This window comes from Bolinopsis microptera, chromosome 9, assembly GCF_026151205.1.
Source record: "Bolinopsis microptera isolate Bmic1 chromosome 9, MBARI_Bmic_1.0, whole genome shotgun sequence".
Taxonomy (NCBI): domain Eukaryota; kingdom Metazoa; phylum Ctenophora; class Tentaculata; order Lobata; family Bolinopsidae; genus Bolinopsis; species Bolinopsis microptera.
Window position 1 is genome coordinate 12,469,678 of NC_087080.1, and position 19,528 is coordinate 12,489,205.

Here is a 19,528-nt window from a genome sequence, read left to right on the forward strand (position 1 = left end):
CTGGAGTTTCTTTATGAGAAAATCGGGTAAACCATATGCATAGAGAATTCCATTGCAATAGTCTAGTTTTGAAAAGATCAAACAGTGAATGAGCTGTCTTGTGCATATTGTTTGAATACTTTTTATAAAAAATGTTTAGTGTTTACAGTACAATATCATAAAATAAAAAAGTAGACTTCTGAATTAGTAAGGAAGGAAAATGGAAATACCAGATAGTCTGGGTAAACAATCTTAGGAATAGAATGGTCCCAGAGTGAGCTTAATTTAGGGGCACGGTCGGTTATGTTCATGGAGGGTTGTTGTATCTGTATCATGGCATGTTCTGTCAGATTGAGGTGAGAGCGTGATGTGAGGGATTTGAGGACTGTAATGTTGTTCAAGGAGATCAGGTGTCCAGTAGGCAAGGCACAATGGACAGGGGTCCTGACTCATGCGAGATATCCTGACTATACGAGATATCTTACACTGTGAGTAAGATATCTCGTATATTTGGAGTTGGTGGTGTGAGTTGAGTAGGGGGTGTGGTCTTCATCTTGGTGGGGAGGTTGCAGTCAGTGATAGCTGATGAGTGGGTGACATGACTTTGATGTCGTGTTTTCCGAGTATCTTGCAGATAGGTTCGAAGAGGGAGGATGGAAGGTTAGGGAAACGTTGAGTGCATGCTCTCTGGTCTGTCGGTTGAATGAGAAAAAACAATTGTTTTTGAGAAAAGACAATTTTATTATTTATCACCAATTTATTACACAATCAATCAATAAATATATATCTGAATAAATAATATTCAACTAATGAGGCTAAGGACTGAATTTGCAGTGAACTTCGTCCTGAAGCAGACGTGTCTGACAGTCTGCAGTTTGTCTTCGAGGGATCGCTGAGAGTTGTGGAGAAAGAAGTTGATGAGGGAGCTTATGGTGGTGAGGTCGGAGGGAATTTTTGTTTGTAGGACGAAATGTTTTCAAGGCAAGGTGCATGTCGCAGGAAGTATAGAGGGACTGAACATCTAGGGAGGCGTGGTAGGAGTAGTTATGGCTTTATGGGATGTGTCGAAGCAGTGTTTGAAATCTGAGGAATCTTTTAGCTGGAGAAGATTCCGAGCTAAGGGTTTAAGGAAAAAAGTCAGACATTCTTATTTGCCACCCCTAGAGCTTTTTGCCAGCCCCCCCCCTGTAAGCATTTGGTACCCTCAATGTTTTTTGGATAATAAGGAGAAATTATAAGCCAAATGGATGAATTCTACCAAGGAATGAAAACTCCAAAGTTGATGATATTCGTTTCTCAAGCCATGCATTGGTTGTTTAGAACTCTCTTCCACTGATGTTAAGGAATAAGGGGGCAGGGGGTCTTCATGAAAATCTTTTTAGCTGTTTCTAATAAAATGGAGTGATCTATCAGTTGCTTTTGATCCCATCGAAAAATATTGTTACTAGCCAAAGTATCGCTGGTCAAAGATAGATATTGCTTCCCTCTATTAGAAACAATTCTAATGTTGATTTCGAATTGAGTTTCATAAAGACCACAGCCCCTAAAATCTCTAAAAATGTGTGTTCCTAGAGCAAAACTCTCAGTTTTGCTAGTACCTTAATTTTGCTAGTACCTTAATTAAGTTTTTCAAAAAAGTGTAATTTATTATAAAATTCTAACTTTAATGTTTTGAAGCAGATATGAATGAATTGAGACTGGAGGACTCTTGAATGGTGGGCCATGAGTGTGAAGGGAGCAATTGTTACTCAGGATGGAAAAGGATCTCAATGGGAATTTCTAAGTGTTAGTTAAAATTTGATTTTAATTTTGTGAAGATGCCATCACAGTTTTGTCAGTATTTACTTCAACATATTTTATACCCTTTATATTATCATTTGCATAATGATACAGTCAAATAGTAAAACCATCAATTAATTGTATGACAGAATCAACACAACGATACTATAAACACGATACTATACACATTAGAGATCTTTTACTGTTAAACCTCAATAAAAGTTATAGAATTGCAGATACGATTTTGGTTAAAATTTAATTTATGTTCAAATATAAAATATTATCATAAAAATTAACATTAAGATTCATTATTGATTTTAATATTTGGCATAAACAGGAAATATTTTTAAAATCTTCTTACTTATCTATTATTATTATCTAATTCTTCAATATCTTTTTCTAATAAGTTTTGTTTTATTTTAAGAACTTTCTAACAAAAAGAGCTAAGTATCAAGCATTTCCCAAATTTTAACTGTCTTTTAAAACTATCAGAAGCGTGCACTCTATGATTTGGTAAAGTTACGTCACCCCATTACATCATCCCGCCCTCAAGACGATGAACACATGTTTTTTAAAAGCTTCTGTTATTCAAACTATAATATTATCTTTCATATGTTTCACTTGTTTCTGCAAAGAAGTCGAAAATCGCATAAATATTGTCACTAGTTTGTCGGTTTGGTATGTGCTATAATAGCATGTGCAGCAGACCTGTTATCTGTTAAATTATTCACAATTAGTAACCAGAGTGACGTCCATCTCTGAACTTACCTGTAAAATAATCTTTATTGTCTCATGTTGAGTTATGGTATCGTTAGAAAATTCAGTTACATAACTCATTAGTGTTCAACATGAAGTAAGAATCACTGCCAAGTATAAAATATTATCTCATCACTTCCCCTATCATGAAGTATAAAATATTATCTCACCACCACCCCTAAAATAAAATAGAAAATATTATCTTGCACCACTGAAATGAAGTATAAAATACCATCTCGAGTTACTGACCAGTGTACATGTCAGGAATAGCTTCATTCTGCACGCAGTTACTCATCAGTACACTGTATAGTGTGTGTTGACAGGACGAGGAGTGTAGTACATCTCGCACGTTATTATATGGAATATTGTTAACTGCTCTTATGTTACTGTTGTGTCTTTATTTTCTTTGCTCTGGAATACATTTGCATTGTAGTATTTCATGCCTGGCTAATGCGAATGATTCATATTTATACCTTTTAGAGATGCCAATTAAAACTTAATTAGTAATTTGCTAGCAACTTTGCAGCATGTCCTTCGTCACAAGTTTGTATCGCTCTGTTTGTACGGTATTTTGTAGTGACGTTCCCTTCTTTGCTTAGTTGCTTACACGGTGTTAGTTGCTTACACTGTGTTAGTTGCTTACACCGTGTTAGTTGTTTACACGGTGTTAGTTGTTTACACGGTGTTAGTTGTTTACACTGTGTTAGTTGTTTACACGGTGTTAGTTGCTTACACTGTGTTAGTTGTTTACACGGTGTTAGTTGTTTACACGATGTTAGTTGTTTACACGGTGTTAGTTGCTTACACTGTGTTAGTTGCTTACACTGTGTTAGTTGCTTACACTGTGTTAGTTGCTTACACTGTGTTAGTTACTTGCACGGTGTTAGTTGTTTACACGGTGTTAGTTGCTTACACGGTGTTAGTTGCTTACACGGTGTTAGTTGCTTACACGGTGTTAGTTCTTTACACGGTGTTAGTTGCTTACACGGTGTTAGTTGTTTACACGGTGTTAGTTGCTTACACGGTGTTAGTTGCTTACACGGTGTTAGTTGCTTACACGGTGTTAGTTCTTTACACGGTGTTAGTTGCTTACACGGTGTTAGTTCTTTACACGGTGTTAGTTGCTTACACGGTGTTAGTTCTTTACACGGTGTTAGTTCTTTAAATAGTGTTATTTCAGTATGACTCACTCCAGAAGATAGTCAGTTCTGCTCTTCAAAAGTTTGACATTGAAGGAGATGTTGAAGAGTGGGCTTTGATGAACGAAAGTAGTCGGCGTTTTATAACTGAACAGGTTTGTTTTATAACTTATCAGTTAAAAAGAATAACATAACAGGTTTGTTTTATAACTGAACAGATTTGACATAATACTGATTCACATTTCGTTTTAATAAGATTAATAGATTAATTATATCATTAAAAAATTTCATTTCTATTTTAACCAAGTGGCCCAAAATATTCAGGCATCAATACTGGTACATCCAACCTTTAGCCTATCTATCAAACTCTTCATAGTTTATTCTTTAAATCTAGAAGCTTGATTATCGTTCGGTGGGACTTATTCAAATGGAATTGTTCATTGTTCATGTTACTTGAAGCAGGTCGTAAGCAGGTGGCCCCCCAAACTTACATCTTTCCATGAGAAATTAGAACACTAAGATTGGTTTAATTGTTTTATAATGGGTATCATTATACGTTTACCAATAGTTTACCAAGATGTCGTATTGTACATGATGTTGTACAGAAGAGTGAACAGCAGGATGACCAGAAGTTAATGTACATCTGCGCTAATTAACGGGTAATTAGAGCCGGTGTACATTATTTACGAGTAATTATTCTCTCACCGGAAATCAAATCTTGCTGGGCACAAGTTTAGTTTGTTGTGTCCGAACAGTTAGTTTACTGTACCTGAACCCTCTGTGTTAATTTACCGTACCTGAAGTCTGAACCTTCCGTGTTCGTTTACACTTTACTGTACCTGAACCCTCTGTGTTAGTTTACTGTACCTGAACCCTCTGTGTTAGTTTACTGTACCTGAACCCTCTTTTTTAGTTTACTGTACCTGAACCCTCAGAGTTAGTTTACTGTACCTGAATACTGAACAGGCTGAACTTTGTTTTCGTTAACTGTACAACAATTGGCGATAAGATCAAGTAATCGGTTCCATTAGATGTTCCGTGGCCGACAACTGAACCTTATATAACCTAATTCCCACAGTCCACACAGTTAACAGGGCACCCAATCAGCTAAATTGGGAGACGAATCAGCCTAAATGTCAAAATCATCACCTTACACATTTTTATGCTGAAGTAACATATATATCGTAGCATTCAAATAATATTCAGACAATATTCAGATAATATTCAGCTAATATTCAGATAATATTCAGTAAATATTAGAAATATCCCGTACTACTTCGCTCAGTGCAAGTAATGTGATTATCTTGACAAGTAATAATGATGATAAGGTGACTACTGACTAATGTGACTGGTAATGTATGAGTTGTAGAACTGACAGTTAATTAAGTTAATATTGAGGTGTCACGTGAACAACTTCCAGTCTATTGTAGTGCGGTCCCTTCCCGCCGGTTATATTATATACAGTTATATTTGTTAGTTATTTGCTCACTCTGTATTGCAATATAGTTCACCGTCAGTTCCGTCCAGCTCAGTACATTGTAACATTGTAATACTAAACCAAATGCGACATGAGCTATGATAAGTCACATTTCTTGCACAAAACGAGGTAATTAATTAAAAGCTTGGGGGGTAAAGAAGAGGCCTGGTTTATCAAAGTACCTGGTATAGAGAGGACCGGTATATAGGTTTGACTGTACAGTGTACTGTGTACATTGTAATACTTATAATTACATATTGTGCTACATTCTAATACATTCCATTGCACTGTCACGTTAGTTGATCCCTAAGTAGCATCTTGAGTAGCAGCCCCTAGTTACAAGTCAGTATTCCTCATCTCTCTCTTTGCCTTTGTGTTCATTTCCCTCCTGCTATACACTTTTATACAGTGTACATACCTGTTGTTTACACGTTACAATTCTGAGTTCTGGATAATGTTTTATCGCAAAGCAAACGGCCACTTCTCTGTTAGTATTTCTAATTTCGTTGCAGATACTCCATGTTAATTATTTATCGTGTTCTTGGCGTGTAAGCTGTCATCCCTGGTTTTTACTTTTTCATCTCAAGACAATTGTAGAATAATAATCTGTTCCCGCTCTTTTGAGTGGGTCGATAATATAATTGATGTTTTGGGGCAAAGTGAGAGTCTCCGTATACAGTGTACGTACCTGTTGTTTACAATTCACAATTCTGACTTCTGGATAATGTTTTGTCGCAAAGCAAACGGCCACTTCTCTGTCAGTATTTCTGATTTCGTTGCAGATACTCCATATTAATTATTTATCGTTTTCTTGGCGTGTAAGCTGTCATCCCTGGTTTTTACTTTTTCATCTCAAGACAATTGTAGAATAATAATCTGTTCCCGCTCTTTTGAGTGGGTCGATAATATAATTGATGTTTTGGGGCAAAGTGAGAGTCTCCGTATACAGTGTACGTACCTGTTGTTTACAACTCACAATTCTGACTTCTGGATAATGTTTTATCGCAAAGCAAACGGCCACTTCTCTGTCAGTATTTCTGATTTCGTTGCAGATACTCCATATTAATTATTTATCGTTTTCTTGGCGTGTAAGCTGTCATCCCTGGTTTTTACTTTTTCATCTCAAGACAATTGTAGAATAATAATCTGTTCCCGCTCTTTTGAGTGGGTCGATAATATAATTGATGTTTTGGGACAAAGTGAGAGTCTCCACTCAGTTTTTCAAAAAAATAGTTGTCGACGTTTCGGCCCACGCCTTTGTCATGGACGAGACGTTACAATTACGTTACATAGCTGCAATTTACAATGTTAAAAATAATCTGTTATATAACTGTTAATATCGTGAAATACCTACAATATTTTACAAAAATATATACAATTACAAAAATTAACGAACAATAACGTGAAATAAGTCTATGTTATTGTTTGTTAATTTTTATAATTGTATAGATTTTTGTAAAATATTGTAGGTATTTCACGATATTGATAGTTATATATACCAGATTATTTTTAACATTTTAAATTGCAGCTATGTAACATGATTGTAGCGTCTCGTCCATGACAATTATTGACAAAGGTGTGGGCCAAAACGTCGACAGTCGATAACCATTTGTTTGAAAAACTGAGTGGAGACACTCACTTTTTCCCAAAACATCAATTACAACTGTAGAACCTTGTTTGATTTCTTGATTTCCGCTACATAATGTGATCCATGCAACCTAGTGCCAACTATTTTGCCCCTGATTAGTGATAAAAGACAAAATATGTGATTACAATAGTGGTATCCAGGATAATATAAAGTGACATGTCACGTGCTATCCAGGGTAATATCAAGTGACATGTCACGTGCTATCCAGGATAATATAAAGTGACATGTCACGTGCTATCCAGGGTAATATTATGCAACTAAATTATCTTGAAGTAGACGGTAATAGTACCTTGTCCAAACGACTCAAGAAATCTCTTAGTTTCGCTGATTACAGACGACATGCTATCAAAGTTAGTTTAATGAGATGTTTAATGATATAATGATTATTACATTCCTCTTGTTTGAATCAGTTATCTTAATATACATTATATCATTGACTCAATGATATTGATTATTCAATCTTATAAATTGATTATCAAATATAATTTACCCAGCTGACTCTTTTCTTATGACTCTGAGATTGATTTATCGGAAATCGGAATGAACAAAAATTCCCAATTTAGCATAGTTATTTCAAGTAGTCAAATCTAATAAAAAACCAGGTGTAATTATTTAAAGTAACTGAGTACCACGAAAATGTTTTAATCTCTAACATTGGTCGTTGCACCCCCCCCTTTCCCCCGGCCCCTAAACCTCACCTTACTCTCTCTCACTTCAGAACAGAGAAGAAGAACTACATCCCGGCGTGGTGGCGACGATAAAGCGCTCCCCCGCAAAGCTTGCGGAAGACTCCATCCGCATCCTCTCCTCAAAGCCTGATCATGAAATCAGTTTGGAGCTGGAGAATGTGGTCAAATTGGCAGAGGTTACTAATTACTAATAATCATCATTTAGATGATGGCGATCTTCACTTTAAATAGTCAAATTACCTAAGTTAAAAGTTTATAGTGATAAAATGTAATCTTATAATATAGTAGTACATAAGAGGTGTTTCAGTAGTCTGTCTCTATAACTTGTCTATTTAACAGTCTCTATAATTTCTCTATAACAGTCTCTATAACTTTCTATAACACTGAAGGAGTTTTCATACGCACACGAGTTTTACAACCAAGAGGGCGTGACGCAACTACTGGATATAATCAAAAGAACTCCGATATTTGAGAGTATGAACTGTTCCATCCTGGCGCTGTCTTTACAGGCTCTCTGCCTTGTTATGGAGTACATGGGAACAGAGCTATGGACCAAGATTCTCGACAATAATGCTATCAAGAAGGTATATTTGTGATCTCCCATACACATTACAGTTTACACACTTAACATAAGCTCGACCTAGCTTAGTGGAGTGCCACGGTGCTGGCACAACTCTGATATTGTATATTCTTGAATATATATTTGTAGCCACCGCAGTGAAATGTTTTGAGTTAAGGGTGTGTACGTTGAACAGTGTGTATGTTTACATTATATCAATACAAAATATACATAGGATGTCAAATGATGATTTAATATATAATATCAATCAAAATAAACAGCATCACATGTACTTTAAACACTGAGTTAGCATAATTCTTCAGCTGACAGAGATAATAAAGTCACGTGAGGCCCGCGAAAAGGTGTTGGGAGTTCATGACAACAAGATCAGAACAAACACAATGAGTAGCACTCTAACCAGAAACAGCAGTATCAGGGATTTCGACCTGCAGCACAAAGACAAGGTACCCTCCTCTCCCTCTCCCTCTCCCTCTCCCTCTCCCTCTCCCTCTCCCTCTCCCTCTCCCTCTCCCTCTCCCTCTCCCTCTCCCTCTCCCTCTCCCTCTCCCTCTCCCTCTCCCTCTCCTCTCCCTCTCCCTCTCCCTCTCCCTCTCCCTCTCCCTCTCCCTCTCCTCTCCCTCTCCCTCTCCCTCTCCCTCTCCCTCTCCCTCTCCCTCTCCCTCTCCCTCTCCCTCTCCCTCTCCCTCTCCCTCTCCCTCTCCCTCTCCCTCTCCCTCTCCCTCTCCCTCTCCCTCTCCCTCTCCCTCTCCCTCTCCCTCTCCCTCTCCCTCTCCCTCTCCCTCTCCCTCTCCCTCTCCCTCTCCCTCTCCCTCTCCCTCTCCCTCTCCCTCTCCCTCTCCCTCTCCCTCTCCCTCTCCCTCTCCCTCTCCCTCTCCCTCTCCCTCTCCCTCTCCCTCTCCCTCTCCCTCTCCCTCTCCCTCTCCCTCTCCCTCTCCCTCTCCCTCTCCCTCTCCCTCTCCCTCTCCCTCTCCCTCTCCCTCTCCCTCTCCCTCTCCCTCTCCCTCTCCCCTCTCCCCCTCTCCCCCTCTCGCTCTCTCCCTCTCTCTCTCTCCCTCTCTCTCTCTCTCCCTAAAGTTATATATTTCTTCAGTTAGGAGCCACTGATAGTGAGCCCCCTATGGCCCAGTACGCCCTCGCTGCTATTGACAGTGTTGTGAGATTTACTGACGCTGGCTTCGATATTATCTCTTCCCTTATCAAACCTGCTGATATCATCATCTTTATTACTGAGTCAGTACTTACAATTCTGTTATCTTTCATTGGGTATTATAATGATTTTTAATATAATATAATCCAAATTAACGCAAACATTTACATTTTACTGCCCTCTGTTGAGGTCTCAATGTCCTTGTAATCAATATTTTAAAGGGTATTACAAGACTCGTGTATGTGATTATCTCTTCAGCAGTGGTCAAATCTATTATCTGATAAACTCCACGCATGAACTGATCTGAACTAACATTATTTCAGCACTAACATTGAATGTGCTCAATACGCGCTAGCTCTGATAAATGCTTTGTTCGGGAAGCAGGAGAACAAACAGCAGTTTTATCACGATCTTCTCGAATGGAATGTTCGTGTCAATATTGAGGTCAGTTATTTTAAAACAATGGTATTAATTAATCAGCTGATTAATTAATTATGGTCACCCAGGCACAGTTTCATCATACATCGTATGAATTTTGCTTTCTGGTAAGGAAGTAACTTATCTCTAAGTGGATTTAGAAGTCTAGCCTTCAAAAGTATTCATACCCACAATTATGCTTCTTGTTCCTCAAATGAAATATTGGGGTTTTTGATTTTTTTCAAAAAAAGAAATGACAGTCCGGAAATAGCTCAAAGCACACCCAAAACTCTAGGAACATCATCCTTTTTCTGCACTCTGCAGAATTCTGCTTCCTAACAGTAGATATTGTATACCCATACATGGCCGACAGTTATTATGATTCTTTACGCAGTTCATATCGTCCGTACACTGTACACTTTACAGTGTATATTGTACAATTAGCTGGTCGTAAACTTGGTAGAGATAAGCTTAGCGATAACAGACCAACGTGTGTAATAGTTGCTGTACTGAACTGAGTGCTCTACTAAACTGAGTGCTCTACTGAACTGAGTGCTCTACTAAACTGAGTGCTCTACTGAACTGAGTGCTCCACTGAACTGAGTGCTCTACTGAACTGAGTGCTCTACTGAACTGAGTGCTCTGCTGAACTGAGTGCTCTACTGAACTGAGTGCTCTACTGAACTGAGATAGTTAACCTCCCTTATCACGTGATGGATCAGCGGTTAGCTCAGGGAATGTTGCTGGGTCACGTGATGGGTCACGTGATGGGTCCGAAAACCGTATAACTTCAGACACAACTGCTGATTAGTAATTATTAACACATACGTAGAAGGAATCATTAAACTGTACGTGCCTCGAAAGTAAGTTGATGGAAATAAATTTTATCTGGTATATTGAATAAGTTCGTTTTCAGAAAGTGATACGGACAGTGAGACCGGAACATATGGATATCTCTCACCACATCTCAGAGTTCCAGCACCTGCTCCTAGGATTACACAAGGACGCAGCCCTGAAGCCAGTGAACGCAGAAGATGAGGAACAAATGGCCATGTTGGAGCGAGTTAAGATACAGGCTCTCTCCGAACAGAATGGGAGCGAGTGGAGTGGCCTGGGTTTTACCAGCGTGAGTTATCATTTTCATGTATTAACAACAAACATTGGTTTTCATGGCTGGGTTCAACTATTTAGTTCACATCTGTAACTTCAGTTCTTTAAGCCTGCCCTCAGCGGGGGAAGGTTAGTGGTCTTAACCGTGCATAGAGGCCCCCAGCATATATTCCTACCATAACAATCGTATTGACGTATTTTGTAGATGTTCAAAGCTTGTTAGTGGGAGAACTGAATTACTTTGTTGTTAATGACGTTCTTAAAAGATGTAAAGTTGCTCGCGACTTACTCGATTACTAAGTTAATCCCTGATCCGTGTGAAGAATACTTTAACCTGAACTGTAAGTACTTCAGGAGTCAGGTGACACGGTGGAAGAGAGAGCAGCTGATTTCCAGGCTTGCCCTCCTGGTTTGTTAGCTCTGCAGTGTATCAACCACTTCGTACAGAAACACTACGACAGGCACCGGGAGGTATGTATCTTGTCTGTACCCTGAGTAAAAGTCCAGAGCACATGTGTTCTAACATTGATGTTACTGGTTTCTCCAATCATATATAGTGCACTCAAATTCTGCTTACTTGTGCTAGCCAGTCCGAGTATTTTCCCAGCTTAAACATTCTTTGTGGCCATTATAGATTTTATTCAAGTTTCCTTGTATAATTCTGTATTATTTGATGAAAGTTTCACCCGTTATGTAGCCTGACATGTACTTTGTATTTTCAGATGGTTCTAGATCAACTGAGCAGAGAGAAAGACCGACAATGTCCTTTTATACGCTCTGCAGTAGCGGTCACTGGATTGCTTTATAAACAGCTCAGAATTCAGAGAGATTGTGAGTTATTTTAAGGGCTCTTGTTATTTTGTTACAAAGTTTAACATCTCCATACCAGGCTCCTCGAGGAGGAAAGGAAATATGTACGGTAGAGAAAAGGGACACGATCCTAATCCCCTTTATCTGTAGATAAATAACGTGTCTCAAGCTTATACCCTATTATAAAAGAAATAGGGGCAATTATTGTTTTGCATCGTCAGCTGATCCAATGTTTGGGCGTTTCATCCTGCATTTGGACCGGAGATGTTGCTTTTGTTAAGATGAGGCGTGTAGAAGGTTGTAGACGTCGAGTTTATTGTGCTAACGATATAATCTTGCCAGTTTGGGTCACTTTTAGAGGTGCCTGGACTAATATTTGCTTTTCTATAAGTCCGTATTCTTGTTATGATTACTGTTTACACACCATATCTGACAGTTTCTTTATGAACTACACATTAAGAACTGGTCGAATATGTTCTGCTACAGGGCGAGGTCAAGGCAACGTGGCGACTTTCCTTCGTCTTATCTGCATTCCTTCACGTACTAACTTGTTGCGAAGGTCTAGCGAGAAATGTATGGCGCGGTGATATGTTTTATCTAGATTGCGCGCTGTGGGTGCAGTTAGAGAACTTAACCACGAATAAATATATGATAGATCTGGCCACGGAATTTTCCGCTACATGAAATTCGATTTCGCGTCCCTTCAATTTTATAGATTTTACTTCCGAGTTGTGATATTTTTAAGACAGCGAAGATACCATCCAAAGCTGGTAGCAGATTACTTTCCAATAGTTACATACCAAAATAATTTAAAGTCTGCAGAATTCAGAAACCATTTTCGGTCCCAGCATTACTTACTTGGGTTACTTGGGTTGGGTTCCGAGCTAGAGTGCTACCAGGCCAAGAATGTCTTGCATCTCCATGCCAGCGAAATTGATCAAAATTGTAACCTGATATTTCACATTTTTTGACTTCCAGCTTACACTGCGATACGAATCATAAGCACACATTTGTGTGTCTTACTGCCCTAGCAGCCGCCCGGCCGCCGGGATTAATCCTAATTCTTGTATTTCTAGATATTCACTTAGTAAAGTGTTAAGGCGTTAGCGTCAAGTCCTGACTTCGATCCGAACTCTCAAATCAAATAAAAACCACTCAGACCCAGACTTAGCGATCGGACCGACGACACTACAGTCCCCTGACATTGACAGTACTGACGGAGAGGACTGCTCCTACTCATATTGTGACGAAATGACCGACACAAGTCTCTATTATTCTTCTGATGACGACCAACTCGACTTAGAATTAGACTCTGACACCACGCCTGTCGCTTTAAACGCTCGTTTTGTCTTCGATCTGCCGGCAAGTCGCACACGCCTGGCTGTGAGCGACGCTAGCAGAAATACTCGCAGGACTTCTAGTCTAAGCAAGTCGTTTAAGAAGGCCAGGAGGCGAGTTGAGAGTCTCGGTACTGATAATGGGGGTACACGTGATAGACTGAACAGTGCTGGAAGTAAGATTCGGAACAGAATCAAGAACAAGACTCATTTCAAACAAAGGAGAGCAAAACTGGCTCAGGAGGGAAGCAAGCAGGCCATTGTGGCTCACTCAAGTAAAGTGGTGTGCTGTATTGTACTGCACAGGAGCAATCGAGTAAAGTGGTGTGTTGTATTGTACTGCTCAGGAGCAATCAAGTAAAGTGGTGTGCTGTATTGTACTGCTCAGGAGCAATCAAGTAAAGTGGTGTGCTGTATTGTACTGCTCAGAAGCAATCAAGTAAAGTGGTGTGCTGTATTGTACTGCTCAGGAGCAATCGAGTAAAGTGGTGTGCTGTATTGTACTGCTCAGGAGTAACCAAGTAAAGTGGTGTGCTGTATTGTACTGCGCAGGAGCAATCAAGTAAAGTGGTGTGCTGTATTGTACTGCTCAGGAGCAATCGAGTAAAGTGGTGTGCTGTATTGTACTGCTCATGAGCAATCGAGTAAAGTGGTGTGCTGTATTGTACTGCTCAGGAGCAATCAAGTAAAGTGGTGTGCTGTATTGTACTGCTCATGAGAAACCAAGTAAAGCGGTGTGCTGTATTGTACTGCTCATGAGCAATCAAGTAAAGTGGTGTGCTGTATTGTACTGCTCAGGAGTACACAAGTAAAGTGGTGTGCTGTATTGTACTGCTCAGGAGCAATCAAGTAAAGTGGTGTGCTGTATTGTACTGCTCAGAAGCAATCAAGTAAAGTGGTGTGCTGTATTGTACTGCTCAGGAGAACACAAGTAAAGTGTGTGCTGTATTGTACTGCTCAGGAGCAATCAAGTAAAGTGGTGTGCTGTATTGTGCTGCTCAGGAGCAATCAAGTAAAGTGGTGTGCTGTATTGTACTGCTCAGGAGCAATCAAGTAAAGCGGTGTGCTGTATTGTACTGCTCAGAAGCAATCAAGTAAAGTGGTGTGCTGTATTGTACTGCCCAGGAGCAATCAAGTAAAGTGGTGTGCTGTATTGTACTGCCCAGGAGCAACCAAGTAAAGTGGTGTGCTGTATTGTACTGCTCAGGAGCGATCAAGTAAAGTGGTGTGCTGTATTGTACTGCCCAGGAGCAATCAAGTAAAGTGGTGTGTTGTATTGTACTGCTCAGGAGCAATCAATTAAAGTGGTGTGCTGTATTGTACTGCTCAGGAGCAACCAAGTAAAAGTGGTGTGCTGTATTGTACTGCCCAGGAGCAATCAAGTAAAGTGGTGTGCTGTATTGTAATGGTCAGGAGCAATCAAGTAAAGTGTGTGCTGTATTGTACTGCTCAGGAGCAATCGAGTAAAGTGGCTGTAACGTTATTCTACATATATATATATTAGATGTACTCTACTGTGAGTCAGATTGTGCAGCAAATGTATGTAAACATAAGGCAGGAGATTTTTTCTCAAATTTGAGTACACTGGTCTTAGTATTCAATTGCGAATCCCTTAAGTCTACTATAAAATTTACTGTCTGGGACTATTGATTTTTGATACTGTCTCCTTACTCCTTAGCTTTGTCTCGAACTAATATACTTTAAATACTGCAACATTTGCAATAAATTGTTCCCCAAACGTAATTGATAATTCTTAAGTAAGGGTTAGGTGAGTTTCTGTATAGAAAACTTTTGCTTTCGTCATTTAACTGTCCTAAAATTTAACTTTCCTATTTAAATTTACAAAGTTGCTTACACATATAATAATACCTCAATTTTCAGATATAGGCGTGGAGATAGATTTCCTGCCGATTGTTTTCTCCCAAGACAACATATTCTTCGAGCTATTTAGTATAACAGTTCAGCTCTTCAACACTACATGGCATGAAATGTTCGCAAAAATTAGCGATTTTAACAAGGTATGTGATTTCATGTTAAGTTTGAACCAAAGAATTCGTCTCGCTAAATTTTAGTGCCAATACTTCTGAATTTGAGACCCTATATAATAGTCTCCTGATTTATTGATTATAGGAAAATAGTAGCGTAATACAATTTCCTTTAATTTCATAAAAGTTGACTTATTTACTTATAGAAGATATGATTAAACATTTTTGTTAAATATTTTTACGGTTTAGGTGCCGAAACTACATTTTGAACCACGCCGAGAAAATAATAATCGAACTTTGTTAATTTAACATACTTGTTTCAGGTTGTAGACGTAGTTAAGGAGCAATTGAACATGGTCTTCAAAGGGGAAAAGAAGATTAATAATACTGAAGATTTCAAAGGGGCACTTAAGATCGTTCCTTTCAGCAAAATTCAGGAACAGAGGCTAAAATCCTTGGAAAAAGATTCTCTACCTATCATTGTAACTATCATTTCAAACTATTATTCTAACTATTATTATATTTAAATTTTTGCTCATTGCATTTTTACTTCTTTATTTTCAAAAATTAAAATTTCTCTCTGTTACTGATTGTTATTTCAGCAATTGCGTAAGAAGTTAAAGCCGGAACTGCAAGCTTTAGTTAACAGACAAAGGCTAACAATCCTGGAGGCCGGTCAGTAGGGAAAATGTTCAGCTATTTAGCATAACCTATTATTTATTATGTAATTTCATTATTTTATTGATTTTTGTTTTATTGACTATGGGGCCGGTTAGGTCGAATCTCCGTTGGTAAAGTTATCTCTGGTGAGGTATTCAATGTAACCTTTATCTCAGGCGAGGTGTTCAACTGTCCGAAGAGCAACAAAAGAAACAGGACCCTGTTTTGTAGGCTCTCCTCTAACCACAAGACTTTACATTATGGTTACGATATTGTTACTAACGATAACACTTGTCCCCCTATAGACGAGCTGCCTGATAAAAGTGAGTATTATGTTACTTTGTTAATTAGCGCTGTGCTCATTGGTCATTAGACTGATCACTCAGCTTGTTAGTTTGAATTGATATTTCTTACTATTTTCGAAAAATGGTGATATCGCATTTTTGGCCCTACAATTATTTAAAAACATGCAAGTGAATTAAATGGGCTGATTAAACCTTCAGCGAGACAAGGCTAATTATTTGATGACAATTGGCTGGAAACATATATTACACCAGCAACCGTAACCTTGTGTAACCGTATAGTAACCTTGTGGCCTTGCTAATTCAAAAGTTAAGGGGGCCGGGGGGGGTCTTCATCAAAATTCTCTCGAAATTGACTTTATAGTTGTTTCTGATAGAAGGGAGTGATATCTACCAGCTGCTTTTGGTCCCATGGAAAAATATTGTTCCTAGCCGAAATTATCGCCGGTCTAAGGTCAGCGCTTATGTGTAATTGTATTGCGCGAGCGATTTTCAATCGCAAATTTTGAAAATCGAGTCTAAAAATCTATCTTCTCCTACATTTTTTGAGCAATCACCCTGAAACTTTCGGGATATGTTCTAGGGACCAGTTAGAAGAGATCGTTCAAGCCAAAATTTTGAGATAGGCCTTTAAAATTTTTTTATTAAATTTTGAAAATCTTGGACCTCGTTTTTTAACGATTTTTTCAGGTCCAAGATTTTCAAAATTGAATTAAAAATTTTTAAAGGCCTATCTCAAAATTTTGGCTTGAACGATCTCTTCTAAATGGTCCCTAGAACATATCCTGAAAGTTTCAGGGTGATTGCTCAAAAAATGTAGGAGAAGATAGATTTTTAGACTCGATTTTCAAAATTTGCGATTGAAAATCGCTCGCGCAATACAATTACACATAAGCGCTGACCTTAGACCGGCGATAATTTCGGCTAGGAACAATATTTTTCCATGGGACCAAAAGGAGCTGGTAGATATCACTCCCCTCTATCAGAAACAACTATAAAGTCAATTTCGAGAGAATTTTGATGAAGACCCCCCCCGGCCCCCTTAAACATGATAATATGAACGGTATTATTATCTCAACATTCTATTTCAGTGAATATCCATGATATTGAGGGTATTATTCTGTGGCGAGATATGAAGAACAAGAATAGACCCCGGGGATGGGTAAGTTAGAACAAATTGATTATTTCTATTTCCTCCCTGGAACATCGAGAAGGCCCGTGTTTGCGAGCAGAATATTGTATTTAAATGGCGGCCAGTGCTTTCTTTAGGTTAATAACATGATAACACGGCTTATAAAACTCACTGAAAAATAAACATTTCCAATTCTTTAGGATTCGCCGCTGGGATTCTCTCTGGAATACAATCAATCAACGGCAATGGACACACAAACTAAAACACTGGATTTTATCTCCCAAACTGTCGAGGTAAGGAGCTTGTTCAAATTAGGGAAACATTTTAAATAATTTTTCACTCGAATGAAATCAGCTCAAATAGTTTTTGTTTTCATCCAGGTGAAACAATTCAATCCAATTGTAAGTATACCTTACTCGGGATTATTATGACCGGGATAAAGTGGCGGGTTTAGGGTAATTTCGCCATATTTTTCCCGAACCACATTTTCACCGGTCGTTAATAAACCCGCCGACTCAGCTTTTAGGGTTCCCAAGGGGTATGGGTGCTCATATTTTAATCGTTGTCTTATATTCACTAAAGAAGACTATTGGGACACTTGTTGTAGGTTTTTCGACTTCATTTGGCTGAAATTGCAAAAAATTCACCTTTTTGCCCAATTCTTGTCATATATCCTTATTGTCAAAGTTGATTTAAATAGGCCAATTTTTAATTTCTCAGGTATTGACTATCTCTACATAATGAAATAGGACTCAAAGTAAAATTAACAGTTAAATTAAAACTTGAATTAATTAAAACTGTCAATAACATAAATCAGTTTCATCAGTCATTTATTCATAATTCTAAACAATGTGAACGATGCATTCTTTCGAAGATTTTCTACAAATTGAGTCATAATGGTTATTTGATACACGTAAACATTTAATGCTAATTCAAAACAACGAATTTTCTAGAGTGCTAGACTACCAACACGTTACTAGCAATGCGAAAATTTCTAAACTTGCTTATTTCTAATAAGGAAATTTACATCTGAGACAAAATTTTTGAATCTAAAATTGAAAGGTTGGACACCGGTAAAATGGCGACCGGGAAAATGTGGTGGGTTTTGAGCAATTTCGCCATATTTTTCCCGAACCATATTTTAACCGGTCGTTAATAAACCCGTCGTAATAATCCCGAGTAAGGTATATGAAAAGTTTTCCAAAATACGCGACTACGATAGTCAACAAAGAAGTGTATTTTAAATTGAAAATTATTGAGAGAAGACTCCATCAATGTAAATTGTAAACATCATATTATTACAGGTATTTTCTTATTGGACTGACGGGATAAGTGTCTTGCAAAAGAAGGATGCGTGTAACGAGACTGCTCAACAGCATCTCTCAATGTTACTTGAGATGGAGATCAAGATACGACAGTTGGATATCCTCGACATTGAAGGATTGCATCTTCCCGAGCATCCCCCATCCATCCCACCCATTCCTGACAACTTCAACTTTCACTATAACTTCAACTGAAGCCTGCCAGCTACACTTTATTTTTTAAACTTTCGTTTTGATTGTAGTTAAACTTAATGTATATGTGAAAATGCCAGCTTCTGCTTAGAGAAATTCTATGATGAGAACTATGAAACTGGTGTGTTTTCAAACAATGTGACAATCAAGTAATGAACAGTAATCTCATATATTTTATCTATTTCAATTATACGCATGCTCAAAATACTGTTGAAACAGCCATAATATAATGTTCATATTGCCTCACTGATTAACCACACTTTAATCATGTGTTTTTAAGTTTTAACTATGAGTTTGGTTTTATTCTTTATTTTACGTGATCTGTTTTAAGAGTCAAATCCCGAATCTTATATTTGGTCAACCGTTATACGCAAATATATTGTTGCTTTGATATTTCAATATACGGCTCATTTATTAGGATTTATGTTATTAGTATTTTACACTGAAATAATTACGTTGTATTTTAATGTTTATATGTTGTCTGATTTACCCACATCTGATAAACCATCCTACTAACGCACTGCACATCACTAGTCAGTAGTCACGTGGCAATATATCATACCACGTGACTATAAATATTCGTGACGTTGCACTGCGTAGTTTGGGGCACTTTGGATGTGGGAAGATCGTTTCTTGGAATGGGTCAGTTCGGAGTCGTCTCCTACAACTCCTACAGTATCGGTTATGCGAGCCAGATTTTGTTACACTGCCATTTTCCGTGACTATTATTTTTACCACAAGGATTTGACAGTTGTTTTGTAGACCGTTGTTTCTCTTGGTTCTGAAATTTTTGGTTGTGGTCATATTATATTTACCTCCCAGCGAAATTAATACAACTGGTACAACAATTCCATATTATTATTAATTGATCGTTGCAATTACTTTGTCTCACGTCGTGATCCTCGTAACTTCAATTCATTTAATAGCAGAAATCACGATTTGGGCATGGCCGCGCACTGAAAGTTAACAGGTGATACTCGTAAAATATCTGTTCCTGGTAGGTTGTAAACCTACAAACTGAAAGTGAATACTGATCGTGAATTGTAGATCATGAATTTAGAATTAGA

General features: G+C 38.2%; 1 protein-coding gene across 4 annotated transcripts; it reads left to right on the forward strand.

Annotated features, from left to right (window-relative positions):
• Positions 1-1,643: 1,643 nt before the first annotated feature.
• Positions 1,644-19,222, forward strand: LOC134821028 (engulfment and cell motility protein 1-like). 4 transcript variants are annotated; one of them, XM_063831690.1, is made up of 17 exons: positions 1,644-1,764; positions 3,695-3,808; positions 7,497-7,643; positions 7,857-8,051; positions 8,350-8,490; positions 9,138-9,277; positions 9,518-9,638; positions 10,528-10,737; positions 11,076-11,192; positions 11,444-11,552; positions 14,750-14,886; positions 15,177-15,335; positions 15,456-15,528; positions 15,690-15,836; positions 16,907-16,977; positions 17,148-17,240; positions 18,252-19,222. In XM_063831690.1, exons 1-17 carry the CDS (start codon positions 1,702-1,704, stop codon positions 18,462-18,464), a joined length of 2,250 nt encoding a protein of 749 aa, XP_063687760.1. In that variant the 5' UTR covers positions 1,644-1,701; the 3' UTR covers positions 18,465-19,222. The 4 variants fall into 4 exon arrangements, with proteins under 4 accessions (XP_063687760.1, XP_063687762.1, XP_063687764.1 ...); XM_063831692.1 differs by lacking the exons at positions 1,644-1,764; positions 3,695-3,808 and adding an exon at positions 6,014-6,080; XM_063831694.1 differs by lacking the exons at positions 1,644-1,764; positions 3,695-3,808 and adding an exon at positions 6,079-6,157.
• Positions 19,223-19,528: the final 306 nt, after the last annotated feature.

Bases quoted from the DNA above. Each gene is read 5' to 3' on its own strand.
- LOC134821028 (XM_063831690.1), top strand. From the start codon at position 1,702: ATGAGTGTGAAGGGAGCAATTGTTACTCAGGATGGAAAAGGATCTCAA. The intron at 11,193-11,443 runs GTATGTATCTTG...TTGTATTTTCAG, and splicing joins ACTACGACAGGCACCGGGAG to ATGGTTCTAGATCAACTGAG. The intron at 15,837-16,906 runs GTGAGTATTATG...ATTCTATTTCAG, and splicing joins AGACGAGCTGCCTGATAAAA to TGAATATCCATGATATTGAG.